The following is a 25,788-nucleotide window of genomic DNA, read 5'->3' on the forward strand; positions in this document are numbered from 1 at the left end:
ACTTTTGCCAGAACATCTGAGATCACGAAAATGAAGCTAATGCCATGAATGGAGTTGATTTCAATTGATTGCAGTATGCAATCCAACCCGCTCACAGAAACCCATGAATAAGAATTTAATTTAAAATGACAGGTGAAGCATTTGCTCAGCTTTGAACAGGGGATGATGAAGGTGGTTAAGGGTATTGTCAGCCCCATAAGCTAGTTAGACATAGTCCAAAACTGGAAGGAAAAAAAAAAAAAAGGTAACAAAACAAAAAAAAAAAAAGGAGAAAACCCTGCCAATTTGGTAGAGGTTTGCTGCTATATGGCCTGAAACTAACGGGTGGTTGTTCTATAACATGAGAACCTATCCAGAATATCTTCAGAGAGCTGTAGAAGTGAGCAGGGAAATAGAAAAAAAAATAGCATCACAAGTTAAATAGATCTTAACCAGCAGGTGAATTCAAGAGGGCAAGTGTTTTCTTATGAGTACTGCATCTTACTTTTCAAAGACCAGTGATTATCTTGTAGTCTTATGTCTCAAGTTCACTTTGATGCTAACACATGTTTTCCATACATATCTACATGTATATCTAGTTATTTTTTTACCTATTTTGTCTTTTCTGATGAAGGATCTTAAAACTCTAGGAAATTAGAAGTGTGTTCTGGCTCCCCTTGCACGGGGATGAGATGGGGAGAGCTTGGGGGAGAAAATTTCTCTTTCTTTTTTTTTCATCTTAAGCAGCTCCACAGGGATAGAGCTTTTAAGAATTGGGTAGAGAATTTAGCAACACATCATGCACAGCTAAATCATGAATAGAATGCAAGAGCCTTGTGCAAACACGTGTAAGTCCATGTGAGGTTAGTATAACCCAAAAGAAAGTGCTGGGGCAGTCTCCCCTACCTGTTGAAGAGAACACATGTCGCTCTACCCTGGAATTCCTCAAAACACACATGGAAATATCCTGTCTGTCTCTATCATCTGAAAGAAGGCTGACGTTATCCAGCTCATGAAGACCAACTACCCCAAGGTAAGCCATGAGACAGGCTATGGCAAAAGCACTCCTTTAAGCAGTGGAGCTCAGGGGCTGGATATGCTGGATTGCTGCAGATAGTGACTGGTGTGTATGTGGGTACATGTTCATGTGAGGTAGGTTTTAGGATTTGGGGTTTTTTGGTTCTTGCGTCCCTGAAACCAAGGATCAAGAATTGGAAACAAAACAGATGCATAAATAGTGCCTCTTCTGTTTGTTTGTTCTTCAGGAAAATCAAGGAAAGTTTGGAGTGCTTTCCTGTTAAACTCAATAACTTGATCCACACACTTGTACAGATGTCAGTGACAGGCTCTGCAAAACCTCCAGCTCCAGAGACGATCCCCCAAGAATGGATGATGCTGGATGCAGAGAAGTCAATCGCAAGAGCCACCATTTTGGGGTTCAACAAAAAGTCTGTCTCCGTATGTATTATGTTCTTTGCTTGCCCTCATTTGCCTTGATCTTTAACGACTCTTCTGTGAGCTTATATACTCTCCCTCCTCCTTTATAGAAGATGTGTGTGTGCCACAGGATGAACGCAGTGCCATAAGCAATGAGCTACCCGAGAGAAAGAACACCAGGCAGACAGCTATTAGCAGGGAGCCATTAAGGAGAACAGTTCATGCCCTATAGTGAAAAATAAATCAAGAGCTAATTAAAGCATCCAGAAGGAAAGCATGGCACAAAATTAGGAAGCCTAATAGAAATCGGAGGCTGTTATATGATGCTTTAATGGTGCATTATTAGTTTTCACACACTGCAGTGATCTTTTAGTGTTTGAGTTGTATGCTATCCAGGCAAGTTTCTCTTTCTGTGCAGCAAAGACTATAAATTACAAACTGAATTCTCTGGCACTTGGCACTACATTAAAGAAAAGGTTTTCTTTGTTAAAATCACCCTATATTTCCTCTTTTACATTTTTTTTTAATGTGCCTCTCTGATCATTTCTCTTTCTGCCTCTCCCTTTTCCCCAATACAGCTATATCTAGTCCAGGTGGTGCAAACCTGCAATGTGGTCACTTTTGTGGAAAAATCATTCGACCAGTTCTCAGAACTTCACAGCCATCTCCAGAAGCAATTTCCATCACATGTCCTCCCAGAGTAAGGCAGCATATTAGCGAATGTTATTCTGCTGTTAAATGGTTCTCTCTGTGCACAGATAAAAATGTGAGAAAATGTACGGCAGACATATTTTTAGAAACGCAAAAGCAATGCAACATGTTCTATCAAGCCTTCTATTCAGCCCCAGAAGAAACTGAATCATTGGGCATTGTGACAGTCTAACTTTTATATATTTTATTGTTCCTTTTTTAATGGGAAAAGGGGGGAACAGCTTGGGCCTGACCCAGCTATTCCTGAAATCAAAGGGTAAGTGGTACTGACTTCATTAAAGGCATGATAGGGCCTTTGATAGTTTTTATTTTCTGCATGACGCTGATCAAAACTTTTAGCAAAATCCATATATTAAAGCAATGTAGGAATGTTCACACTGGGTCAGAACAGAAACAAGCCCATCTGTGACACTGGCAGGTGTGATCAACCTTTTTACAAAAAGATGCACATACTCCCCAGCTGAGAAATCTAAAATAATCTTATGTACTATCCTGGCCCCCAAAACTGATACGTTGTGCTTTGCATCATTCAGTTTAATATCTCTTGAAAAATATGCTATCATTAGTTGCAATAATTCTGAATATTACTTTTTATCCATGTGTATGTCTATTGCTGCTTTTCATATTCTGAATCTGATTTCTTCACAGTTTCCTGGGACAGTGAGTCCCATGGTTTATTTCTGTCTTATGTAAAACAGCTTTGCCTTATGTAATGATTGTCCATGGCTTTGGTAAGACAAGTGGAGTTACGTATTCTACAAATATTATATACATTATACTGCATACACCATTGAGAACAAAGTAGTCCTCTCTTACACAGCCACGCTGACTCACCTGATACAAACCACTCTTCAAGCTCAATCCACAACAAAACGTAAAGCTGGCCAAAAAGAGAAACAGTTTACTTGAACCAAGCTGAGATTCAAGTGATATACTTGAAAAACAGAAAGGTCTTTGAAGTTTGACCTGAAATAAATACCCATAAACAATGTGGTTTTGACTTAAAAAATAAAGTCCACAAATTTCAGATCCAAATTTGATATTCCCCCAAGCTTGTGAGAGGCATTCAGTTAAATGGGTTTAGGTTAGTTAACTCTAGAGAATCTTCCTCCTACCTGAGGGGATTTTAATTGACTGCAATTTGACTCATTATGACTGGGTCACATGAACTGGTTTGCAGCAGTTGGTGAGAATCAGAATTTTGCTAAACACTGAAAGTGCTTGAATCGTGGTTTTGATTTGGAGATATTTGCATGCTATTAGGTTGTAAAATAAAATACCTATGTATGATTTTTTCCTGTGGTGAGCAGAGCCCTTTGAAGGAAAATATATTTTTCTTTAGAAATGTATAGGCCTCAGAAACCCTGTAGTGAATTTCAAAAATAGTACTAGCCATTTTTCAGATAAATCTACTTTTAATAAAATCCCTTACAACATTTTCACTGCAAAAGAGAGTTCCAGAACTCACAGTAGGTTAATCAGGATATACTGAGGCAGTGCCTAAGAGCTCCAGAGCTTTATTGTCATAATTCAGTCCCAGCAGTAACCTGTCACTGTATGATCTTTCCCCAAGACTGCGTTAAAGTAATTAATTTTACAATGTTTCTTTATATGTATGTTCTTTAATGTTAAAGTTTTGGTTTGTTTTCTAACAGAAACATCAGTTTGAGGCTTTTCATGTATTCTGGATTTTATTCTAATAATGAAAACCTAATTATTTCTTTATAGGAAGTTATCACTGAAACTGCCGTACCATATCAGACCATTAGTCTGCCCGTGTGTTACAAAGCTCCAGCTCTGGCTAGTGCCAGATGCTTCAAAGGAAGGAAATAGTCTTGTTCCATAATGTAACCACAAAATCAGTTTGAAAATGTATGATTTAAAAGTAAAATGTCTAATATTACTAGAATAATTGGAACTGCTAACAGAAAAGACGTGGTTACTGCTTTGTATTGATTCATGAAATTGTATATATTCATGTCTCATTAGGAGGAAATAATGCAATATGAGTCTGCTTCATACAAGTGCTAAATACTGGCTATATTGCAAGAAACTAATGGCAAAAGCTCAGAGTCCTTAGCATCTGAAATTTTGCTATTGACATGTAAACATTCAGCCCATATTTATAAGTCAAAGCACAGCTGCCTCAAGCAAGCCCTTGCACTCTAGTACATTCCCTCTTGTTTGGTTTCAGACAGAGTATTAATTGTGTTTAATTATTGTTTTTTAAAAGGCCAAAAATCTTTTCACCCACAAAGCATTTAAGTGATGTAATTTATACACAGAATGTCCTTCAAGCTAATAAGTAGGAAATGGAATCTGCTATGCAGGATGTTTGCACGTGGTGCAAGTTTATATTTTTCTGGTCTACTTAAGGTAGATACAAAGTTCAAAATCAGCTTGGGAAGTTAACTTTTTCTAACACAAGTGTGTTCACCAGTGCAAAGTTAGTTTCAGCCATAGGCGCAATTCAGCAAAAACATGAAGGCCATTTAAAGAAGTGTTCAGTACTACCACAAGGTTCATATTGTTCTGCAGTGCAGCAGTTATTGGTGCTATCAATCAGCAGTTTCTCTGTCCTCTGTTTGGCCACTGTGCTTAGGACGCATCTTCTGAGGGCCTATGTTTTACAGCCAGAGTCCTCTCTTTGTGTTATACAGCCTAATTAATTTTAAGCTGCTTCCAAACAAATCCTCCATACCATCTCTTGAAAGAAGTCCTTTTTGTGCACTGGAGGAACCCAGAACATTCACAGGCTATCTATGTGTGCCAAATGACCTGGGCTCTATTTTTATCTGTGCAGCTCATATATGTCATGATCCTGGATTATATCACTTCCCCCGCCTCATTATGTGTCCTGCTACTGTAATTTTGTGAGGCAAGAATCACCTCTTACTATTCATTTGTACAGCACCTTAACTGAGCCCTGATCTTTCAGTGCTATAGGCAAAAATAATCAAAAGGTGATACATACGTGCAATATGCTGCTATCATCCTGGCCCCTTACTGGTTTAATTGCAGACTAATTTACACCAGTGCTGAGTTTTTCCTCACAGTATTACACAGTTGCCCCTCAAAAGGCTGGCCAAGTGTCTCTTTTCAGTGCATTGCACTGCTAGATGGCTCTTTAGTGATTTCTCTGAAGCCTTCAGATATCTCTTGAGATCTACTGGACAAACAAGGTGGTACCAGAAAAAAAATAGGTTTGTAAACAAGACATGGTTAACTATTTACAGTGGTGGTGTAACAGGAAATACAACCAGATCAAAACTTCTACCTTTCTGTATCACATAGATTAGAGGATATGAAGCATAATATTTGTTATGAATCCCAATATTAGCAATCCATATCACAAAACCCATTACATGCAATTTAGCACAGATCGCTTTTCTAATGCTCCTTCAACCTGAGAGAGAAATAGTCCTTGTCAGGGAAAGGTTAATATAAATTGATTATGTGTATTGTTAAAAATCTAACCTTTTGACTGATCTAATGTGCGTTGTCTCTAAAACGCAAAGATAATTCAAGTAAGAAAAATGTGGGGTTTTGACATTTTCCATCACCAAAGCATTTGAAAATTGACATAAGGCCATTCTATGCATATGTGGTTTATTTACTAAAATGAAATGAAATTCATCTTAATAAAAATTCAGCAAGAACATTACTATTACTATTATTATTGTTATTGCTTTGGTTGGGATTGATTTTGTTATTGTGATGATCATTTGCTTTCGTACACTGCTTTTATTATACTAGTGCCTGAAATTACATATGGGATCAGGGACCTGCTCTGAAAAACTTATCTACACTCTAAATAGCTGAGGTAAAAAAGCAAGCAATGATATATTCATAAAATGTCATGTTGTTGCTGTAAGGCTTTGATATTCAATATTCTATGGTAAGGGTTTGTATAGCATGAGCCCTGGGCTGAGATTTGTTGTGCTCTGCACAGGGCAAAAAAAGGGGAGGGTAGTGTTTTCCTGGGATCATAAAGGGCCAATTTTTTTAGAGGTATTTAGATACTATAAAATGCAAATAAGTGCCTTTTAGGGTTTTGGTTGGTTGGTTGGTTCGTTGGTTGTTTTTTTAATTAATGATTTAGACAGAAAAAGGGGTACAGTATGAAACAGAATATCAGCAAATTATTAGAACCACCAGAGTCAGAAGGTAAATAGTCCTCTGGACACGGTACCCAACCCTTCCCCTACCTGCAAAACCTCTTAGAAAGTGGTAACTTTCTTCTGTTAAGTAGAGCTGGAAATATCTCCAGCAAATCCAGTACAAGTACTTACAAATATTCTTCTTTTGCAGGTTTCCCCCCTCATGGCATTTACCTTTTACAGATCTTGAACATAAAAGAGTGAAGGATTTGAATCTCTATCTGAAGCGGCTATTAAGTGGATCCAGGAAACTGGCTAATGTGAGCACTTCCAGTATTTATTTTATTTACATATGACTTTTAGTAGCATTGTACCAAAAGATTCAGGAAGCTTTCCATGGCCTCATTAAAAAAAAAAAAAAAAAAAATTAAATGACACATTTTCTAATGGAGCCATTCTGAGATGGAGCCATTGTAGCATTTATCAGAACTTAAGACAAAGACAAGAATGACTGAAAAATAGTTTATTAGACCTGGCAGGGCATTTTTCAAAAAAACTTTCCTTCCTTTGCTGCCATCCAAAAGTAGTGATTTACTGAATATTTGACAGTAAGGAGTAGGTTCTGAGGTATGTAATGTCTAAAAAAGAAGTAAGTTTTAAAATATTGAAAAGTCTGATTTTGACAGTTTTTAAATGAACAGCTCCATTCTTTCAGCCCAGAAATACTCTTCATTTCAAAATTTAGTTAACATGTAGAAGAAATTGTTTTGCAAACATAAGACCAAAACCAGAATGTTTCAATATTATCAGAATGATACATTGTGTCCATTGAAATTGGTGGTTTGCCTTTTTTTTTTTATTCATTATTGTTTTCTGAGATTTGATGTTCTCCTGTTTCAAAATGGAAAGTTAAAACAGTAACAAACACTGACTCTTCATTGTCTGGCCCAAGACAAAGCCTTTTGCAGCTCAGCATCGTAAGAGCCAGGGCTAAGAGCAACTAACAGGCTCCATGCACCCTGGGAGAATGTTAAATCATTATGCTGTGTCACTTTGGAAATCGAATGGTCAATTACTGATAGTGACACCAGGGTCTGAGAGAAAGGAGCATCTTCCAGCAACCGGCCACTGTCAAGAAAGCTGTCAGACAGGAAAAAACAGTTTTACATTAGATCCTAGGCTTACATAGAGGCTAGTAAATTTGAGGGAGCCAAGGCACAAGCTCGTGCGTTGACCCTGCTGTTTCACTGTTGGCACGTTCTCTAGCAGAGCTTGGGCTTCTGCCAGGTGACCCATGTCATGTCCCATGGCCTCAGGGCCATAGCACAAACTGGGGCCAGTTCAGTTTAATAGCGCAGACAGTCTAGGATGCCAAAAGAGGGTATGACAGGATGGTTTTTCTCCAAAATTTCAAACATCTTGCAGGAGGAGAAAAATGTTTGCTGCCTAGCTCTATATCTCTCCCAGCTGTGACTGTGTAATGGAGATTAAAGAGGAAATTGTCTATATGTAAAACAAACAGGAGTTTCTTTATTAATATGAACAAAAATTCTGTGACCTGAGTTGAAATTGAGAAGATTTCCAAAGAGGACAGGTAATATCTGTGTCACAGAGTTACACTTAATTTGGCACAGACAGCTGACTTGGGTGTTTGGCTCCCTTGACTGACCTTGCCAGATAAACTGCACAAGTTGGGGTTAATTGTTATGCAATTTCTGTCATTCACGTCAGGGTCATGGGTTTATTTTACATTAGAGCCTTTTGGTCACAGTTGAGGAAAACCTGATATAAGCCAGTGACCTAGAAATGGAGAGCTCTGTATCTTCTGCTGTGCTCTGGGCTGCTGTAAGGTACATGGATTTTCAATTTGGGCCAAGCACTGCTGTGTAGAAGCCTAATCTATGTCTGAAAAATTAGACTGCTTAAAGCCCTGGGATAGTAATAAAAACATTTCCCGGTCACGCACAGAAGCTCTCTTCTCCCTCCTGCTCTGTGAATGAGCTAGTAATCAGCCAGAGCGTGCTGCCTTGCAATGGGCTTCCTAATGCTTCTTCTGCTCCCTTTATGGCCCTGCAGCACGCACCCGTGGAGCTGGGTAAGTTCTCCCAGCACGCTGCTGCTGGGACACTGGGACACAGCCATGACTAGGGTATTCAGAGGGAACTGTGGAAAGATCTGCTTGGGGAGCCATACCGGGGGGGCTCTGAACCAGGCCAGTGGGGCTATTCAGCCATGCTGGGCTATGCAGTTGCTGAACACCGTTCCAGTCTGGTACAGTCTGTAATGCTGAACCATGAGGAGAAGCAAACAATTTTGCACCTAAGAGGGCTGCACAGCTACTGGTGTGCTAGACTTGGAGGGCACGATAATAAACAGAGTAATGAGCAGATTGTTTCCAACTGTAAAGTGGTATTGCATGGAGGAAATCAACTTGCTTACCACCATGCAGCTAACCTGCAATTCTAGATGATAACCTTTAAAGTTATTGATACTCTATAAACATCGAATCATTATTTTTACTTCAATATGCTTCTCCTGCTGAGAGATGTGAGAAATTTAGAAAATACTGATGTGTTCTGACCCACTTAGAACAAGGAGACCAGTCAGTGGGTAATTTCCTTTGTATTCCCAGCCGAAGGCTTCTTTTTTACTTTTCCCTTTGCTGTGACTCTTTTAAAAGTGTCATGATGTCTTCTTGGTTTTACTCTGAGCAGAAAGCCAAGCTAGGAGTCTTTCTTGATAAAAATAAATACAATAATTTTGTCTGTGCCTTGGACAGCTTTGCAGTCAAATTTGTCCTTTTGCTCAAATTGCTAGGAAGCCTGACCAAAACCATTTAGTGAGTTGTCTGTTCTCAAGGATTACCAAACTGTAATTCTTATGAAATAGTAAAACTATGTAGGAATAAATAATTAATTCAGAAACTCATGAAGAAATCTTATAAGAGCAGATGCCTGTAGAGCAGGGTTCCCTTTACTTTATTGACACAGTCATTTTTTTCTGCTGAATCGTACCTGTACGGTATCGTAGCTATATTGTAGCTGTACAGTATGCTGGAGTATTGTCTGAAATGGAGAGACCTTTTGTTTCATTACAAAATACCCTTGCTATCACTGTAAACACATTACCCTGGTTGACTAGACACCAGTTTAAGCTCTGAAAAGTTTAGTCCCATCCGCACAGGAGTGTCTACACGCTTGGTTCTACCAATTAAGTAATTAAAAATCCTAGAAATAAAGAAAGCATTGAATTGTATCCAAATTCCTTCCTCAGCCGTGCTTTAAGTGCATGCTTTTTAGTCCAGATTAAGTTCTGTTTGTGAAAATTGTGTTATAATTAAGAGTAAGTCAGAATGTCACTGACCTTTTCTGCTAAGTGGTTTGAACAAAGGAGGAGAGGTGGAAAATAGCTGCCTTCTCATTTGCACTGTAGCTCAAATGGAATTAAATGTTTCTTTAAAACCTTCTTTAAAGAATAGAAACTTCAAGCCACCTTTCTCTATCTCTGAATTTTAGTATTAGATCCAATAAATGCAGAAACATCAGCTGATGGAGATATTTACTGTTGGGCCAATTCAAATGCTTAAACGTGCTCACACCCATCCCATTTTTTAAGTCTGTGGTTTGCTTTGAGCATAAGCCTTATTCATTGACTTCCTTATAGACCTTTGTTGAAGAGTTGCCTAGAATAGTGCTTTTCCTAAATTCAGGTTAACACTCGGTTATAAGTAACTACGCCACCAGGCTATATACATGAACAACAAGCTGTATTCATTAAATCAGTCACTAAAATGCGAAAGTTGATGCACCTTCATTGTCATATTGAGTCATTTAGGACAGGATCAAAAACAGATTTCAGCACCTTTTTTAGTTTCATTCTACTCCTCCCAAACCAGTGGTAATATATACAATCACACCATAAGAATATTTAGGTTTGTGCCAGTTGCACCATTGCTGGCTAGTTCATCAGCTGCACACGGTGAAATGCATGGGTCTTCTAGATCAGCAATGCAACATACTCAGCAATGTTTAGACTCCTGGAGTTTTGCTTCATTAAATGGCAAAACAACCAAGTGGTGCCACCAATAAGAGGTGAAGCATCAAGAAACAATAAATTGAAGGCTGGTAACGTGGAGGAAGACAAAAATATACATTATCACAGTATAAATCAAATCTGTGACAAAAGGCAGCTGCTGCTAACCACTTTTACATTTTTCTCTATTTCACTCAACTCCATCTGAGCGATGGGCTGAATGGATATTGCAGTCCAAATCTCATAACATATCATATAAATTAAGGGTGCCCTCGTGGCTTGTCATTTTACTGCTGTATTTGTAGGAGGGTTGTACTCTCCCTGGGGACACAAAAGCAAGGTAAGGCTCCATTAATTTAGTCTGCCCTTGGCCCTGGTGTCAAACAGCAGCATTCACAAAGCTGAATGTCTTCATGCTTATCTTGAAAAGACAACTTGCACCTGGCTTGGGCATTACAAGTGAAAAATCTAAAACTGAACCTAAAGCAATGTTTTATATAGCAGCTGTGCGCATTTGATACTATCAGCCAGCTAGTGGCATTCTATGGATAATCGTCCTATCTCTCATCATTTAAAAGAGGTGGCATTTAATTTGTGGATACTGTTATTGATAACACAGCTCAGACACTAGATGTATTTACTGATCTCGCAATACTACACAGCCTTAAATAAACATGTTATTTGTCCCTCATCTTTCACATAGATTGATTTTGTGTACAAGTTCAGTGGGCTTGGATGTTTGAAGGAGCTTGTTTATCATGATGGAGGGGGTTGGCAAACATAATAGTAAGTGCAGGTGCACTGTAGGCTAATCAGTAAAAAGAAATGAAGCATGTTGGGGTTTGACTCTATAAAAATTTTCTAAGTATCCAAATTAACTAGGGACTTTGGGGCCAAAGATAAACCTGGTGCAAACAGGTAAGCAAACAGTGACAATGTATCAGCAATGGATAGGTTTTATAAACAGCTTTATGGTGACTTATAGGCTGTGTAAAAGGGCTTTAAAGAGGATGTAAATGGAAAAGATTGTAAATTACATTCACTCATTTTGAAGCATACAGTGAAAACCAGGACCACAGTGTTGTTCTAGAGTGACTAATGTTTTACACTATAAAAATAATCAAGTTTGATAAGAGCTTCCCATATTTCATTTGTATTTTATTCACTGGCGCTACTTGGGATTTGCAGAGGTGAGAAAATAGTGCCCGTATGGAGGTACATAACGCAGTGGTACAAAGTGCACCTGAGGTATGTGGGTCCCTTAAACTCCCACCACTCCCATACTGCTGCAGCAAGGCATCCAGCAGAGCCAAAATGAGGAGGGTTCAAAGTCCTCTCTTTTCTGTTGTCCTTTCCTGAAGTTATAATAGCTGCGGCAAGGTCAGCTTTTTCTGGCTTTTTTTCTTTCCTGCTGATTCTCCATCCTGTTAAAGTATAACAGGTGCATGGGTGTTCTCTGACCCCAAATCTGCTCTAACACAGCTGAAAAGAAAGCTGAAAGCAGAGGAGAGGCTGCTTTTCTTTTTAATGAAATTAAATCTGGCTGTGTTTATCTAACAGCAGAGTGCTTTTCTAGTTAGTCTCTGATGGAAAGCAGTAGACAAATTGTACCATGCTACAGTGGTGCAGGGCTCTGCCAGCTCCCCCAGTGTCACTGAAATTACTTATTTCAGTTGTATCCTAGTGTAAATGAAGGTAGAATTTGTCCCTTTTGAGATTAATGGCTGGAAAAAGGTCATGTGTGAGTTCTAGCCAGACCAACGCTGATGCACCCATACATACCTGGCTGCTCCCCAATAGGCTACTGTAATTGAGTGACCTGAAAAAATAACATTACCTATCAAAGATTGTTGTCTTATTAGGTAAGAATGGTTAGACAAATGATAAATGGCTTTCCTAAAAATCCCTAAATGGGCAGTATTTTAGGGAATTTTCATTTACCGATTTAAAGAATTCCAGAGGAAAAAGGGGGAGGTGAGTGGTTGTGGTCACCCTCAGTGCCTGCCTATCTGCCAAGACTGTCACTGGGTCTCTAAGATTCCCACCTATGGTCACATATTTGTAATAATTGCTTGTTTAGAACTGGACTCTATCCACCAAAATACAGTGTGCTTTTGATTATACATATGTTCAAAGCTCCGATGTGCCTGTTTCCATTTAGCAGTGTAATTAGATGCATGCTTAACTCTAAGCATACACTTCAGTCCCACTGACTGGAGTCCAACTGATTGAAGTCCCATTGATTTAGGAATCACCTGAAAGTTCAGCATGTGCTTTGGTGGTCTGCTGACAAAGGGTGAACTTGAGAAGGTGCTTAACGCACTTTGCTGGTGGAAATCTAAATGGTGGACTCCTGCAGCAGGCAGATTAACACAGTTCAGGGAGAAATCGCTGCCTTATGAATAACAGTCTGCAAAATGCTTATTGCCACAAACACGTAGGAGATCTCTCCAGTGCTTTTGATGTACTTTGCCCTGGATAGACTGCTGCCTCTGCCCATGCAATATGACCTGTTCAGTTATGGTTTTGCATTCCATTTGCCAGTATGAGCCTTGCTGCTTCCCCACGTGCTTCAATACCTGTTGAGTACAATGGACACACGGACAGGGAAAGGTTTGTAATCAGTGCTGTGGCACCAGCAGTGTACCTGCCTGTCGCGTTCATGCCTGATGTAAGATCCGCACGAATTCCACTTCTGTACTTAAACCAAATGTCATTTTTTTTCAATGTTGTCTCCTTTAGAAATGAGAATTTGGAACTATCGCCTGAAACAATTATTGCACCTCCTGTTTACAAACCATTCTGTTCATATATTTCATTTATTGCAGAAAGAGTAAGTGGAGAGGAAGCAGAACACCAGGCTGCTCAGTGTGGAATTTTTTATTTCTCTTTCAAGTCAGTTAGTGTATCCTTCCTTCCATTCCTGCCCACTTCTCTCAAGATCTTTGAACTTGAAGGGCTACTTAAGTTTCTCTGCTTATTTATGCTGTCAAATAAAGGCTGAGCTGCCAAAATACACTCTTTCAACCCTTGAGATTTCCTACACTTGGGGCTTGTGCTGAAAGAGCAAATGGAGTTCCCACAGGGAATAACTCGGCTGTTTAAAGCTACTGAAAGCTGAAGCAGGTGTATGGGCTTTCCCCTGTAAGCTGTCTTCATGAGATGAGAGAATAATTAGTCATGCTCAGAACAGATAGGTGTATTGGAAGTCCACTGCTAATACCTTAAGGATTTGTCATTCTATTCAAGGAAAATAATTCTGTTGGTTTATCCTTTTTTTTTTTTTCCTGATTTTTCTTTTAAAGAAAATATCAGTGTGGGAGGAAAAACTCCAGAGTAGAATGAAAAATAAAAGGCAACTGCTAAAATAAATCCAGATTGCTAAATCTTATCTCTATGCTGAACATACACATCTTGTTCCTCTGTCTGCTGTAACCACATGTTAACTCCTTACTATCTGCATTTGTCACTAAACCCTGCCTTTTCTTTTTTCCTTGCGCCAATCATGCCGCATCCTGTCAAATTGAAACAAGACAAATGCTACATGAAGTACATCTTGCTGATAAGAGACACATTATTTTCCATGGCCTGGAAAAAAACAATGGTGACATTTTAATGCTGGAATTTGAAAAGTCTCTTGTTCTACCCATTCATTACAGTGTCAGTACAAGTAACATCAGTATGAATGTAGCAATTCTAACCGTCTCAAAGAATGGCCATTCTGAAATACAGCTTTATGTAAAAGCTAATAAAATGCAGTTACTGTCCACCTTTGATTCAGAATCATAAGAGTCTATTTCAGAATTCACATTTTTATTGCCTTGCACAATACTCAAATCTGGGGATTTGGTTTATTGTTTTAATTCTCTACAGCTGAACGTAACTACCTGTTATATATGTACACTAGAGCAGTCCAGGTCAGTACATAAAAATAAAAGTTATAGTGCAGTACATAAGGTGGATTACTCTTTTAAACAGGATGGCAAAATATGATCATCCCTTTCACCCCCCGCTGGTTTGTGGTAGGAGTTAACTGTGTGGAGCTTTGCAGCGTGAGCGTCCGTTAAGCCGCCATGTGAGGGAGGTGTGCGCAATATCTGAGCCTCACGGAGGCACACATTAGGTCCGATGCTTGGGGTCGGTCCTGTGCCAAGGGCGAATTTCATGCTGACTACACAATACCCAGTAAAGATGTTCTCCTGCATTTGTTTCACAGATGGGCTGCTCTGTAAAAGTAGTTGCAGCTGCTAATACATATCGAGACACTGGAGATCAAGCAAGAATCAAATCTGTGGCCCACGTGACACATTGCTGTTTGGAAGCGTGTTGACAGAAAGGGGCCAGGTAGGCACTAAGGCGGCATCCCAGAGCCAGTGGTAAGGGGCACCACTGTCTTCCCAGAGCCTGAGTAGAAATCATTCCCTGGGGTCCTTGCCCATGATCAGAGGGGAAAGGCGCCCCTTTTTTGCTAACTCCAATACATGCGTTAGAAACCTACCAGTGGTCTGCTTGTAGGGGCATAATTTAAGGAACAGCACACAACATATGATAGTCCCTAAACAATTTTTATTTTCTTTCAGAATGAGCTTGTACTCAGCTTCTTCCTGAATTGGTCCAAAAATACCCTGGCAGAAGATTCATCATCCGTGACCTTAGGTACGTGGATTATCAATCTTATTTGTTTTTGAAGAAGACCTCCTTTAATAATATTAAATATAATAGTGCAAAGGTGAGTCTAAAGCGTTTAGGTGGCTTTTTTTTTTTTAAGTTATAAAGATACCAACAAATAATTCCTGATTTCTCAAGGTCTCTGAAAATGTGTTAGTAATGTGACCTGTAGTTTTCTTTCACTTTGACATATTTTCCTCAGCCTTCTTTCATTTCTTTTTGAATAAACATACCTATATGCAAAGTAAAAGTTTATTTACACAAACTGTGGCAGGTTTCTTGTTTTACAAAACAAAATCTTTAGAGAAGAATCTACAGGAAAGGACCTGAGTGATGACAAAGCGCAATGTGTGTTTGAACAAGCGAAGAAAATTAGGGATGACTTCTAAAGTCATTTTCACAATGAGTGGAGCGGGTAAATAACAGAACATTATGTTAATGCCTAGGCATACATTATTAATGATAGTGAGTGGTAATTCACTTCTTACTAAATGAGATTCTGCATTGTTCCCTTAGCCTATCTAAATACTTAACCCATTTCCCTCTTCTGTCCAGCACCTAATTTAATCTAATCTCTGGTATTACAGCATTAAGAGCCAAAGCATAAACCATAAAATGTAAACTGTGAATGTTTATTGTCTTCCACTGCACGGGTTCTGCACTGAAAATAATCTTCCATAGTCAGTTTTTAGGCAAAATAAAATCTCCTAAGGAAGCCTGCAGCTGCACTCTGCACCGCAACAATTCAGCTGGTTATGTGCTCCAAGTGATAGGATAGTTTCCAAGATCACCAGTTATCCACATTTCAGAAAGGAGTGGAAGTATCTCTGCATAATTAGTTTGCATGTCCATTAAATTAATTTAATCTTTCTGCAGACAGAGGCTTCATTATCTCTTTTACCAGGACCATTTTTTTTAATCCATCAGAACAAGATAAATCCCATTTCTGGCTTCTCAGCCTTAGGAAGATTCCCCCTGTGTAGAGTTTATTTGATTAGGGCATGCCATTATCATATTAAATCCATTATGACTATTGGAAATTACTAATGGTTGCTCTAACTTTTACAAAGGAATGAGGAGATAATGCAAAGATGTCCTAGGTGTTAGGAATATCCAAGGCTAAATCTTGTCACAGAAAATCCAAACCAGAGTTCAAATGTAACATGTACTCTGGATCTGTGGGCTGCCTTGCTCTGTAGGCATCTTAACCAAAGATGCAGATGTGTGAGAGTGAGCTGAGGCACAAAGGAGTTAAAGTCCCAGGTCTTTAGAAGGATTTTGACATTTCACTAATATTTAGGTGCCTAATTATTACAGAGAATCTGGGTGTAAAAGTCTTATGCATAAGTATGAACTGAGTCTGTAATAAAGCTGAGAAATAAATTAGTCTCATAATTCCTACAGTGGTGTCCCGAGCCAATATAGTGTGAAGGGTAAGCCCTTTATTTTTGTTGTCAATGTCATCAAAAACAGAGAAGAGAATAAAGAAACAGAGGTAAGAATGTGTTTGGTGGGTGTTTGATGAAAGCTGTGTGACAGGTAACCCAATCTGTTGGTTCACTATACAGTTAGTGGAGGTGAAGATCACAACGTGGTCAGAGGACATTAATGTGTCTCTAGCCTCAAGCATTACGGTTACAGAGGGATTCATTTTTTCCTGCTCAGGAACTCTGCCTTTTAAAGTTTGGACACTTCAGTTCTAGACTCAGGGCAAAACCTTTGTTAAACACAGGAAGAAAAAAAAACACAAAAAAAACCAAACAAAAAACCCCCACCTCCCTTTGGCCTAGAAAATTCATTACTCTCATTTATTGATGGAATGCCAGTAGCACACAAGGTCCAAATTAGGACCCAAAGAGTTTAGACTCCGTAAAAACAGAGAACAAGAATAATGGGCTGAGTCGCTCTGGGTATGGCCCCACTTCTTGTCAGCAGGGAAGGGAATGCACCTGGATGACAGTCGATTGTAATGAACTGGGGAAGTAGGTGAGCTTAGCTGTAAATGAGCTAGCTCAGCTATCAGAGGAAGACCAGCCATGCGCATGCTAATTACCCACCTGGAAAACTATTTTCATATATGTTAGTCTATGCTTTGCCCCTCGTTGTTGGAGTTAGGCTGCTGCCGTACCCTACCTAGCTCACTTAGATTTTTTGCTGCGTGGCATTCTGCAGTTTATTATCATCTGTCCTGTAAGAAGGAGAAGACACAAGTGTAGCTCAGGCAGGAGGTGTCTGATCATGCCAAGCTGCCAGGTAGCAAACAAGGAGTTGCTGGGAAGAGCACAGTGGCCCTGGAGGCTGTTGCTTGCTGAGGGTGCCCTGAAACACTCTTGATTTTAGAGTAAGCCCTGTGGTAATGCTATAGCCAGTCTGGGGCAGGAATTAAGTTCACTGAGCCTGCAGGAGAAAGGCAATTTCCATGAAAAGAATACATCCTTCCCCCACAGCTTTTATTGTTTTATGAGCTCATAAGGGCCTCAACTTTTGCCTGTTTTGAAGAATAACTCAGGTTTAATATGGGCTGTAGCTTTCCATGAATCTGGTGCTTTCTCTCTCGGCCTTTACACAAGCAAATCATCTTTCTCTGAGTTAGGATCAATATAAAATAAAATGAATGCCCAATAGAAGCAGGTTATGAATTTTGATCTGGACAGCATCTTTCTCTTAGACTGCTTTAATTTATAAGTGTTGTAGGTAATTACACTTACTAAAGTAAAATAAAAATTAAAATTTATGAATTCATACTGTGCTCCTAGCAATGAAGAGATTAAAAATCAGTGCTAAATTTACTTTGACATGAATACTGATTCAGTAGTCCCAGTGGGGTGAATTCTGAATTATACTGAATATTGTCAGCATTTCATTATACCAAGCTCACTACAAGGGAGTGAGAGCAGATATCAGGAATGATTTCACAGACAGCTTTTTATAAAGGCCCTTTAAAAAAAGGAAGAAAGAATATCTATCAAAAACATTTTTATATCAATCTTGTTTATTTTTCTTCTCTTGAGTTTATATCTCCTGAAAATATTAAAAATTCAGACTGTTTTGCCAAAGTTATGAAATCACGAAGTCTTTGCTATTGGTTATAACAATGCACAACCCAGGCCTAGTTCTAGCATGTTTAATTTGATTAGCGCTCCATGCATTTCAATGGGCTTCTGTCCATTTAGTGAGGTAGAGAAACTGGCTCTGTGTCCTTCTAAAGGAAGATCTAAGCTTTCCAAAAAGCCTATCATATGGTATGCTTCTCCATGCAGAATTGCAGTCCTCATGAATAGTCCCTGAGAAGAGTAGGCTATTTTGCTCATGTTATATAGCGTTTCAATCTGCTGCAGTTGCTCATTCTCAATGTAAAGCTTTTGCCACAAGTTGCATTCCTACTTTAGTTGCATTTAGGCTGTTTTGCTGGCCATAAGCACCTCTTGCTGGCTTGTGGGATGAAACCGGTGAGATAGTCAGTTAACGTATTTACAGCTGACTATCTGCGTTTGGGTACATTGGAGGCTCATAAACCCAAGCTGTAGCTAAAGCAGGCAGATGGTTGGCTTGGGGCGTTCAACCCTGGCCCTGGAAAACCAAACAGGTTCCAGTACCCTTTGGTGCCAAATGTCAAAACAGGCTGTCAACAAGAAGAAAGGTCTAAGAAAAATCTGAGGGTGCAGAACACAGAATAATTCTTAACTCCCTAACGGTAGTGCTGTGACAGTTAATTAGTGTTTTCACATTGCTTTGCAGTCCAGGTGTGAAATGCAATGTATTATTAAATTATAGTTTCCCTATTGATTTTGTCAGTCTTCTGTGTACCATCTTCCTTGCTGTTTGTATTTCTCACGCATTGTGCAAAGCATAATGCAGAGCTTGTTTTAAAATGCTGCTGATGAAAACATTGCACAAATGACAGAATATAGAGCTGGTAGTTCTCCAACATGCTAGAAAAGACAATCTAGATAAAGAAAAGAACTGCATACTTGACTACTCTGAAGATCATTCCACCTTCAGTAGAAATTTTAATGCTAATTGCCTTAATTTTTTCATTCAAAAAGAAAAAAGGGCCCACAGCTTTCTAGTGTTATTGTCCTTGATGAAAGAGATTATAAACTGGCACTGTCTGTTTTTCTGCAAAAGGGGACTGGTGGCTGACTTCCACTGCAGAGTGCTGGGACATGCAGGCACAAGTCATATAGAAAAACACTATGAACACTCCAGGGTCCTCGTTTGGTATTTGACAGCTTTTGCATTGACGCCAGTGAACGAAGAATCAATCCCTGGGAGGGAAATCTTGCTTCAGCTGAAGTCAGTGGAGCTTTGTCTTGTATCTACAACAGACAGCATTTGGTCTTTGCCTATAACAGAGTGCAAGTAGAGCATGACAGTTCCTAGAAATGCAGGGCCTGAGCTCAAGTCCATCTGCCCAACCTGGATAAACTGGAAGTAATTACTGCATGTGTATTTTATTATCATTTGAAGCTAAAATCTCTTAGACTTCAAAGAGACTATGGTTTAGCACTGAATCTGGGAAAACCTAAAATATAACAGCTGAGTGTAGCTAACGGTAACTGCCTTTGGTTATGCAATACAAGCGATAGAAGTTTCTTCCTTGTTTATCAGATTCCCTGCACTGTTGTTTTTTTTCTTTACTTTCCTTTTATTTTTTTGATTTTTTCCATTACTGCTCAATTTATTACATAGTAAGAGCAAATATTTTAGTAATAGCTGTGCCCATAGTGTCTGTTTCAGACTTCATTTTACATACTCAATTAGAAATGCAGTTTCCTCTCCCATGTTTTTCATTATTTTCAGCTTGCTTAGAAACTTATTTACATTTGGGTTTTTATAAATGAAAATGACAACTCCCACAGAGAAATTCCTCGACTCAATATAAGCACTCACACTGTAAAAGTAATGCAGAAAAAAACCCCGGTAATGCTGGTAGGAGAGAAAAGGCACTGTGTTCAGCTGAACTCTAGTGATGTAATTTAGCCTCTGCAATTTGTTGCTCTTGCTGAACCACTCAGGATGACCCACTACAATTCACAAAATTAACAGAGCCGCACAAGTAAATTGTGCCCTCATGTTAAAACACAACTCCCCTTGTATTACACTGTCTTTAATGCTCTAGGATTCTACCTTCCCTGTTGCAACATAAAAGAAAAAGGCCCCACAACATAAAAAAATATGGTAAAGTGGCTTTGTGTTGTGGGGGGAAGAACCGATTTTTGTGGGCTTTTTGTTACCCTGGAAAGAACTCAGCATTGACTGGTTCATGGAGTATTCATCCCCTGTCCTTATTTGCATACAACAAGAAATGAAATAAGGTATAGTCTGGCTAAATGATTTGTTAAAGTTCATAAAGGAGAATAATAAATGAAGAACTGCACCTCGGTCTTCTAAGTCCTGGCTTAGTGATTTCTTCATAAGATTTCAATTCTTCAAGAGTCAGTTTCAGGCCCTTCTCTAATTAGGGTGTGATTAAAAATGTATTTTTTTAGTCTCTAAAGGGAAGAAATGGGAGATGGATTCATATTCTAAAATTCCAGCCCAAACATCAGAATCTCAGAAGTGTTGATATCCAGGCTGCCTGGAAGAATTGTATTATGGCAGTTGTACGTACACACTGTGTTATTTTTAATTCATTTGAATTCCTTTCCTTAGGATAAATGGCAATTGCACTAGCTCTCTGGCTGTCAGTAGTACATGACACTGCTGTAATTCTATCTGCTTAGTGGTTATTTTAGCCTCTGTTCACTCCAGAGGTTACACATTTGGGTTCTTCAGAAAAACACAGCCAATACGGCTTATTCATTATAACTTCCCCTCTGCTGCCTCCTCTGCTGAGCAGCAGCGTAAAGGCTGAGTAGAGGGAGTTTGATTTCTTGCTTTTACAACCCTGGCTGTAAGAGCTCCGGTGCACGGGTGGAAAAGAGAGAGCAAGAGTGCGACAGAGTGCACAGGTGTCTGCTGAGGCTGAAAGGAAGATGTGGGAATCCTGCCTGCTATTGAGGACGAGCAGTCCTGATACTCTCTAAAAAGCCTCTTCTTGCTAGTGCATAACCCTCGCGTGTGATGGTAGTACTTTCAATCTCACCATCCTTTCTCATTCCTTCCGCTTCTTAAAAGAGACGTTTCTATTTAAAGAATGAATTGTGACTCTATTGTTTTGTCATTATGTCACCCCGCGGTGGGTTTAAGGCTGGTGTGTCGGTGGCAGATCCCAGCGTGCTTGCAGGGGAGCAGGACTTTTCTGTCTGAGTGTCAAGGTCAGCTACTTCTTTAACGGGGAGGCGGGCAGAACAGAGCCCAGCTCAGGAGAGAGCGCTATTTTGTTGTAAGGTCAGCAGGACTGAGTTCTTCTTTTTCCAAGTATAGTACACATATAATACGGATTGTAATACAGCTTTGGTCTAATTATGTGAAGCCCTGTTTGCACAAGTGAAACCAGGCTAGTTCACACAGGCAGTGTTAGGACTGTCTTTGATGATGACCGCGAGGGGAGAACCCCAGGTCTCAGACCAAGTAGTGCCATATGGCTCATGGCCACCCTGCTTAGGCTTAACGCTGCAAAATAAGAAGGTCAGATAGATACTGAGCGGAGGTTGTGTTCACCTGGTATACTGTGGTAAAAGCCATCTGTATTTTCTCTGCTGTCTCTGGGGGGCAGGTAAGCCACATTACTTACCCAACTTCAAGGATACACCTTTTTGGCAGTGAAGACAGCTGGCTCAATGCCTCCAGCAGAAAGAAGGAACAGGATATGCTTAGTCATTTCTTCCACATTATGAGACTGATCCTTCTTGCCTGGAAACTGAAAAATGTTTTCTTTTTCAGTGGAAATGGAATCAAACTCTGTAAATGCATCTTAGTAGAAAAATCTATGAAAGAAATGGGTTGCATGAAAACCAGCCTGGAACGGGAAGAATACAGAATGAGGAAGGGAGAATTTATATATGACAGATATAGATGTTGTTTCTATAACAGTTGTTTTGGAACAGGTCTGGAAACTTGCTCTTTTTTTTCTTTTTTTTTTCCTTTCTGCTGGGAACTGAAAAAAAAAAAAAATCAATGTTTTTAACCAGACAGAAGAATTGCAACAATACTGACTAGTGTCATCAATGATTGCCAAAAAAACCCCCCAATTATTTGTTACTCCAGCATAAATTTCCCACTGAAATTCAGATTGATGGCAATTAGCAAACAAAAAATCTCACTGTCAGTGTATAAACAGGAAAGAAAATGAGCACTGCATGTCAGACCACTTTCTTCCATCACACTTCTTATCTGTGTTTTCTAATTTCATCCCTGATTTAAGAGTGCAATAGGTTCTTTTTATATATTAGTTCAAGTGTACTGCAATACTTTACAGAGGTACTTCCACTGAGCTGTTAACTAAAAATCAAACTATCTGGCCTTTTTTAGGTCCTCAGTCAACTGATCATAAGCCTGGAGTACAATTAGTCATATCCTACGAGAGCACTCGTCTGACCATAATGTTGAAACACACGAAGAACATTGTGAGTATTTTTATCATAATCTATAACTCCTAAGTCCTTGCATTTGCAGAGTACTGTGAAAACATTAATCCTCAAACACCCTTTCTGGGATAACTAATTTTAACTCAGAATAACAACGATGATGTTCTGTCGCCATTTAACATTTGCTTTCTTCCTTTGAGCTCGCTCACTATGGTTACAGGTATGGTTGGTAATGGCCTTTTCCATGCCATATAGAAAACGAATTTCGATGACTGTTCTGGCCCTTTTAGATGACGCATTTTGATACCAGTCAGACATAAGGCATCACGCAGTGACATGACTTTTTGTAGGATGTCAGCCTGGCATTACTGATTGCTTATCCATACATTTATTTCAAGTCCGGCGTGACTGGTCTATGAACAGGGAAGAGCTCGGCAGAGGGAGTAGTGGTGTATTTTAAGAAGCAATGTCATTTGGTGGGGTGATGCTCAGCTTTGTAACACACTCTCTATCACAAGGCTAGGTGGTAAATGCTGTGCCTTTCTGGAGCCAGACTATGCGAGGGGGAAGCTGGCAGTGCTCCTGCAGCACGAGACAGGTGAAATTGGCTGATGAGGGTATCTTGAGAGATCTAGCTGGTGCTGCGTGCGATCCCTTGGCTGAAGCAGCGTGTCTGCTGTTTCATAATGAGTTCGGCCGTCTAGATGTGCTTTTGAATTCCCAATTGCTCAAGTCTCAAGTAATGGCTGTGGCAAAGAGATCCTTCGCTATCTTTGTTTAGCTAGGAGATTAGAGCATTTATTAACTGTTGCAGGTTCTCATTGCATACACTGGTGCCGCCTCCATCCCAAACTGAATTGCAATCGCTTTCTCTAAATGGGGCCAAACTGAGGAGCTTACCTAAGCACCAGCCAGTAATAAAATGAGGATGAATGTTTAATTAGTTGTATGAGACACATGAGGCTTACGTAGCTCCAACTGTTCTCTGTTGGCTGCTCTGGCTTCTGATTTGCAATTCAAGCACGTTCATTTTGGTCTATAACATCCAATAAGTCTCTGTTCTGAGACTTGTCTTTTGTTTGCTGTGTGCCACCTTGACAGCTGAGATCAGCCTCTGCCGACAGGTCCAATTTATACGAACTTTAGCTTCAGGATATAGTGTAAGACCCTCTTTATTTTTTCTATTGTGCTTTTTAAAACTAAGTGACTTAAGTTCTTGTAAAGTTCTAGTTGGTAGGAGGGGTATATGGAAGTGATTGCCATGCTGGTTATGTTATCGTGAGTTCAGGCAAGTGATGTGGAGATGCACACAAGCAGAGCTACAGATGTTAGAAACGGTCTTTCTCCTTGTTTCCATCATTTTTAAGGTATAGGGTCCTAACACTGTTCTTTAACTTAGAAAGTTCCAGCCATTTAATTAAATGAAAATAAATTACAGCATAGATAGCTGTCTATAGCAAAAATAAAATCCAGGGTTCAGTTCACTTCATTATGGAAAGGGACAATACAACTTTAAGTTATTGTCTAGTTTCTGAAAGTAGGTGACTTAAATTCATTTTAGTGAGTTTGCAGAGAAGTCTTAGGAGTCCAATTCAGTAAGACTAGCAATGATTCATAACTTGAAAATAAGGTCATTGTTTTAGCAGCCTAACTTAGGCATTCACGTTTTTAAATCCTGGGCTTCTGATTCCTTCCTTCCATCTGGCAATCCATCCATCATCATCTGATCTGAAATATGAAATAGTAGTGCTTTGGGGAACTGTAATACTGGACCGCCTTCAAACTAGTAACTTGTAACAGAAAGGTTCTTTATCCCATTAATAATCTTCTCAGCTTTCCAGTCATATAGATCAATCTCTCTGACATGCTCTCTTTTCTTTTTCCTTTCCTTTGCCTTTTTTTTTTTTTAAGTTGAGCTGAACAGGAGTTTTAAACGTATGCCAAGATCATATCTTATTCAAGACATGTTAAAGCTATTTCAGGTATATTCAGTCTTTTGCTGAGTCTCACTAATTATATTTTAGTGGTTCATCTGTGCAGAGATTACTCTGCCATCTTGTTTTATTTCATAATTTATAGTAAATAATTTTTGTGTTGCTCTTCCCCATTTAATTTATCTCTTTATAGAGATTTTATGATGTGTTCAGATGTAAAAATAATTGTAGTGGGTCAAATTAATCCCAAATGTAGCTTCACAAAACTGACAGGAATTGTGATAGAGGCTTTTGATCCATGTAAATAAATTTTATTTAGTATTTGTGTGGATTTACTGCTAGGGATTTTAATAGGAGATCTAGATCCTGCCGTGCAAATCCTATATTAATATACAATGCACAAGAGAATCCCTAAGGAGATGGTGCTGTTTATAGCCATTGTCAAGTGTCACATAGTTTTTTTTAAAGGACAAAGTCAAAATAGTGCAATGCTATAGCTTTGCAGGTGTTTTTCATGAAGCTAACCCATTCATGTGCGATGTCATAGACAAAAAAAACGCTATAGCAATTGAGAGAGCATTTGTCTGGTGTCAACTTGCCAGAGGACTGTCTTATCTGGGTGCATGCATGGACTCCACAGTACGGGTACTTTTGATCTGATGCATCCACATGTGCCAAATCTGCTGCAGTTGTACAAGTCAGTCATCCCTAGATCTGCTTCAGGATGTCCTCTCATCAATATTTCAGTCATGTGTTACGAAAGCCAGTCCTGCTTGAATAAAACTCTATCAAAATTGCTTCAAAGACCAACAATGGAGAACAGTCTTATGGATTTTGCAACTGGAAAGGACCATTAATCTAATATAACCTTGTGTAGAGCACAAGCTATATTTTTTCACTGAGAAAATACTTGCATCTAGACTAGCAATGCAGATGGAGAAACTGTTTGAACAGAGAGATGTAAGACTGGTTGCAAATGGTTGTCTGTGGTTTAAGACTGTGTGTGCACAATGAAGATGAGTTCTGTTAAATAGATATTTTTAAGATACTAACGATGTTTCAGTCTCAAAATTTTTCTCAGCAATTCATAGTTTTATTTGAACCATAAGTCAGGTGACTCACATCAGACTCACTACTTCTATTTACGATTTGAATGGCATCACTGTGACTGCTGAAGAAAAAAACTTTAAATCCAATTTTCAAAGACACAAAAGCCTTGATGCTAATAAAATGCAGTTTTCTGAATATACATAGTGTATAATTTTAAGTCAGCCTCTTGGGGCATTACTTGCTCCACTCAAATGCAGACAGTGCACTGGGCACTTTATGCATAGGCAGAAAAGGCAATATTGCCTTAATAATAGTGAAGCTGGGCTAGAAGGAAACCTTTGTGGAGGGAAGAACACTGGAGAGGTTATATGGAGAGAGCTTTAAGTCATGGAGGACACGGCAGCA

At 39.2% G+C, this 25,788-nt stretch overlaps 1 protein-coding gene across 1 annotated transcript in view; it reads left to right on the plus strand.

Annotated features, from left to right (window-relative positions):
* Positions 1 to 25,788, plus strand: part of PIK3C2G (phosphatidylinositol-4-phosphate 3-kinase catalytic subunit type 2 gamma) — a 206,949-nt gene that overhangs the window by 161,868 nt on the left and 19,293 nt on the right. Inside the window, exons 28-32 of the mRNA XM_075051333.1 lie at positions 1,245 to 1,437; positions 1,995 to 2,116; positions 6,439 to 6,547; positions 14,840 to 14,915; positions 22,344 to 22,438. Of these exons, the coding sequence (XP_074907434.1) occupies positions 1,245 to 1,437; positions 1,995 to 2,116; positions 6,439 to 6,547; positions 14,840 to 14,915; positions 22,344 to 22,438 (595 nt within the window). The remainder of the gene's footprint in view (positions 1 to 1,244; positions 1,438 to 1,994; positions 2,117 to 6,438; positions 6,548 to 14,839; positions 14,916 to 22,343; positions 22,439 to 25,788) is intronic.

This window comes from Buteo buteo, chromosome 19, assembly GCF_964188355.1.
Source record: "Buteo buteo chromosome 19, bButBut1.hap1.1, whole genome shotgun sequence".
In the NCBI taxonomy this organism is placed as follows: Eukaryota; Metazoa; Chordata; class Aves; order Accipitriformes; family Accipitridae; genus Buteo; species Buteo buteo.